This window comes from Colobus angolensis, unplaced genomic scaffold (genome assembly GCF_000951035.1).
Source record: "Colobus angolensis palliatus isolate OR3802 unplaced genomic scaffold, Cang.pa_1.0 Scaffold106, whole genome shotgun sequence".
In the NCBI taxonomy this organism is placed as follows: Eukaryota; Metazoa; Chordata; class Mammalia; order Primates; family Cercopithecidae; genus Colobus; species Colobus angolensis.
In genome coordinates, this window is record NW_012111586.1 from 3831932 (window position 1) to 3836790 (window position 4859).

Consider the following 4859-nt stretch of genomic DNA (forward strand, 5'->3'; position numbering starts at 1 on the left):
AAAAAAAAAAAAAAAAAAAAAAATTGATTCTAAAGTTTTAATGAAAAGACAAAAGATCCAGAACAGCCAACACAATACTGAAGAATAAAACCAGAGTACTGATATTACCTGACATCAAGACTTACCACAAAAGCTAGAGTAATTAAAAAACACTATGGTAAAAGTGCTCGTAAGAGGTGTGGGGGGCAAAGTGTGGTACTGGCAGAAGATGACACAAACAGTCCAATGGGACAGAACAGAGAGCCCACAAACAGACAACTGATCTTTGATAAAGGAAATACAATGGAGGAAAGATAGTCTTTTCAACATATAGTGAGGGGAACAATTGGACACCCACATTAAAAAAAAAAAACCAATCTAAACAAAGACCTTACAGCCTTCACAAAAATAAATCCAAAATGGGTCAGAGACCTAAATGTAAAACAGAAAACTATAAAACTCCTATAAGGACAACATAAGTGAAAACTCAGATGACCTTGGGTATCACATTTATTTATTTATTTACTTACTTACTTACTTATTTTTTGGAGATCAAGTCTCACTCTGGTGCTTGCTTACTTACTTATTTTTTGGAGATCAAGTCTCACTCTGTTGCCCAGGCTGGAGTGCAGTGGCACGATCTTGGCTCACTGCAACCTCCGCCTCCCGTGTTCAAGTGATTCTCATGCCTCAGCCTCCCATGTAGCTGTGACTATAGGTGCATGCCACCATGCCCGGCTCATTTTTGTGTTTTTAGTAGGAACGAGGTTTCGGCAGGTTGGCCAGGCTGGTCTCGAACTCCTGACCTCAGGTGATCCACCCACCTCAGCCAACCAACGTGTTGGGATTATAGGTTTGAGCCACCATGCCCGGCCTACAATTAATTAGGCTGGATTTCATTAAAATAAAAAATCTGCTTTGCAAACGACGCTGTCAAGATAATTAGAAGACAGTGTAGTTGCTCACACCTGCAATCCTAGCACTTTCGGAGGCCAAAGGTGGGAGGACTGCTTGAGTCCAGTAGTTTAACACCAGCCTGAGCAACATAGCAAGAAGCTATCTCTGTAACAAATAAAATATTAGCCAGGCATGGTGGCGCAAGCCTACAGTCCCAGCTACTTGGGAGGTTGAGGCTGGGGAATCGCTTGAGGCGGCGAGGTCGAGGCTGCAGTGAGCTGTGATCATTAATGCCACTGCATTCAGCCTGGGTGACAGAGTGAGACACTGTCGCAAAAACAAATATGGCCAGCTGGGCATGGCAGCTCATGCCTGTAATCCCAGCATTTTGGGAGGTGGAGGTGGGTGGATCACCTGAGCTCTGGAATCTGAGACCAGCCTGACCAACATGGTGAAATCTCGTCTCTACTACAACCAAAAACATTCCAGAAAATAGTATACTCTTTCATCTTAACAGCTCTAACTCCTTATCAGAACCACAAGGCTGTGTTCCAGAGTTATGGTCTGAGCTCTTGGTCTTTAAGGGAGCAGGTTCGCCTTCCTCTGCTTCCTGTTCTGCACTGTAGTTTCCTGGTCCTCTGGCCACAGCTAAGAAGTTAAATAACTTGTGTCATGTGGTGGTGCATGCCTGTAATCTCAGCTACTTGGGAGGCTGAAGTAGGAGAACTGCTTGAACCTGGAAGGCGGTGGCTGCAGTAAGCTGAGATTGTTCCACTGCACTCCAGCCTGGGCAAGAGTGAAACTCCATCTCAAAAAATAAAATAATACAAATAAATAAATAAATAAATACATATGGCCACGTGTGGTGGCTTATGCCTTTAATCCTAGCATTTTGGGAGGCTGAGACAGGCAGAACACTTGAGGCCAAGAGTTCAAGACCAGCCTGGCCAAAATGATGAAACACCATCTCTACTAAGAATACAAAAATTAGCTGGGCGTGGTGGCGGATGCCTGTAATCCCAGCTACTTGGGAGGCTGAGGCAGCAGAATCGCTTGAACCTGGGAGGTGGAGGTTGCAATGAGTCCAGATCGTGCCACTGCACTCCAGTCTGGGTGATAAGAGCGAGACTCTGTCTCTAAATAAATAAATAAGAATGAATGAAGAGTCAGATCATAGACTTGGAGAAACTGTAGTCAAAGACATATCTAATAAAGGACTATGAACTAAGATATAAAAAGAACTCTAAGAACTCTTTTTTTTTTTTTTTTGAGACGGAGTCTCGCTCTGTCACCCAGGCTGGAGTGCAGTGGCCGGATCTCAGCTCACTGCAAGCTCCGCCTCCCGGGTTCACGCCATTCTCCTGCCTCAGCCTCCTGAATAGCTGGGACTACAGGCGCCCGCCACCTCGCCCGGCTAGTTTTTTGTATTTTTAGTAGAGACGGGGTTTCACCGTGTTAGCCAGGATGGTCTCGAACTCCTGACCTCATGATCCACCCGTCTCGGCCTCCCAAAGTGCTGGGATTACAGGATTGAGCCACCGCGCCCGGCCCGGAACTCTTAAAACTTAGCAAAAAGAAAACAGACAACCTCATTTAAAAATGGGTGAGAGACCTTAACAAACACATCACCAAAGAAGATACAGATGGATGCTCCACATCGTATGTCATCATGGAAGTGCAAATTAGAACTACACACCTATCAGGAGGGCCAAAATCCAGAACACTGATAGTATCGAATACTGCTGAGGATGTGTAGCAACAGGAATTCTCATTTACTGCTGGTGGGAATGCAAAATGGCACAACCACTTTGGAAGACAGTTTGGTGGTTTCCTAACAAACTAAATAAGCTCTTACCATATGATCCAGCAATTGCGCTCTTTGGTATTTACCCAAAGGAGTTAAACTTATGCCAACACAAAAACCTGCACATGGATGTTTACTGCAGTTTTATTCATAGTTGCCAACACTTGGAAGCAACCAAGATGTACTTCAATAGGTGAGTGATTACTAAAATAAACCCGAATTTAAAATTTTTGCTGAAAAAAGGATTAAACTCACTTTACTATGTGGTCTAGAAGGCAGTTACACCTACAGACATTATCTCTGTACATTTAAAAATCTTGCCACATCTTTATCCTTTAAGAAGAAATCACATAGGTATCAAAGGACAATTCCTAGGCTACCCCAGAAAAAGCCGATGCTCTTACATCTTCCAGCTTATCACAGTCTCTGTTCTCTGAGAAGTCTCCATTCCGGTCATCCTTCAGAGTTTTCAGGAACTCACTCTTCCTGTCGGTGGTTCGGCGGGTCAACTTGGTCAGACGAGAGGAGCTGATCTCAATTGGAGGGGTGGTGCTGGAGGGACTCTGGGCAAATACCACAAATAGGTTTCTCCTGACAGCAAAGAGCAAGAACTGGGGTTCTCTTCTACTTAGCACTAACTTCAAGAATCTGGTAGCCTATTTATCACTCTGTCTTAAACCAAACAATTCTTTTATTTAAGCAGACTTCAGTTTTGCAGGATTTATACAGTTAAGAGTAGCTGGCTTACATGGCACCTCTTTGATCTTTCTACAGACACCAGCAGAATGCCAGTCTAACATAGGATGCCCGTGGTCCACCACAGAGCATCTACCCCATTTAACCATTGTCTGCTTTTGGATGCTAACAGAAAACATCAATAAAGAAAGTATTCTCAGCTAAATATAGCTACAAAACAAAGTGTCACAGCTATACATATTACACTTGTTATCTAAGTGAACAGGAAATGCCAATTTCAGAAAAAGACTGTCCTGCTTTATCCTCACTCACCTCTTTGGGAGAACTCAGAGCTGCACCACTAGCCAGTACCACTGGTTTGGTAACAGAGATTGGACTGGTAAAAGCAGACTCCCGGCTAGAGGAAAGGGATCCTGACTTGTGCTCCATCCTGTTAGCTTTCCATGCATTAGGCTACATAGGATGAAAGAACAAATCGGTCAGAACAAGCACACAAACAGAATCTCAGCTTATAAAATCATAAAGCAAAGAGTGAAATGTTACATGAGAACAAGTTTCCAGGGCTTAACCGTCTTAACATGTTTGGGAAGTGTGCAACCTCTTTCGGAGGTGAGGCACTTCAAGGAAAATGGTAGATGGGATACAGAAGAACCATGGAATATCAATAGTGACTTCCCAAAAAGAGGGCTCTAGTTTAATGAGTTTGGGAGGTGCTAGGGTGAAAAAAGTTCAACAAGCTTTTTACTGGCAATTTCCGAAAGCACTTAACTGCACATAAGAATGTGAGAAGCAGTTGGCCAGGCGCGGTGGCTCATGCCTGTAATCCTAGCACTTTGGGGGGTCGAGGAGGGCAGACCACCGGGTCAGGAGATCAAGACCATCCTACCTCACACGGTGAAACCCTGTCTCTACTAAAAATACAAAAAATTAGCTGGGCATGGTGGCGGGTGCCTGTAGTCCCAGCTACTTGGGAGGCTGAGGCAGGAGAATGGCGTGAACCCAGGACGCGGAGCTTGCAGTGAGACAAGATTGTGACACTTTACTCCAGCCTGGGCGACAGAGCAAGACTCCGTTTCAAAAAAAAAGAAAAAAAAATTTGAGAGGCATTTATGTAGCCTTTTCCAAGTGTATTGAATCCCAAAACTTTTTTTTAGTAGTGTTTGTTAACTTTGGATGTAATCCTGATAGCCCACAAAGTGTCACAAAACTGCAGCTTTCCAGGAACTCTGATGGCAATACGCTAGTTCCAGGCCAGGGTGGCTATTGTAAATGGTTGAACAATCCTGATTTATTTGGTCTGGAGGCCCATCTACTCAACTCTGCAGGGTCTGGGCCCATTCTGTCATTCTGGCCATAACCCCAACTATGATGGATAGCTGGAATACTGAGTTACCACACTGTCTGAGGAGACCAAGGAAGATGTGGCAAGCCAAAGGAGTGGTACTGAAGCAAATGAAAACCTTCCAACTTACTTCCAGAATGA

General features: G+C 44.1%; 1 protein-coding gene across 1 annotated transcript in view; it reads right to left on the reverse strand.

The window, feature by feature from the left end:
• Positions 1–4859, reverse strand: part of GPBP1L1 (GC-rich promoter binding protein 1-like 1) — a 67152-nt gene that overhangs the window by 4208 nt on the left and 58085 nt on the right. The window contains exons 8-9 of the mRNA XM_011946549.1: positions 3689–3829; positions 3085–3243 (exon numbers count right to left, since the gene is read on the reverse strand). Coding sequence (XP_011801939.1) covers positions 3085–3243; positions 3689–3829 — 300 coding nt within the window. The remainder of the gene's footprint in view (positions 1–3084; positions 3244–3688; positions 3830–4859) is intronic.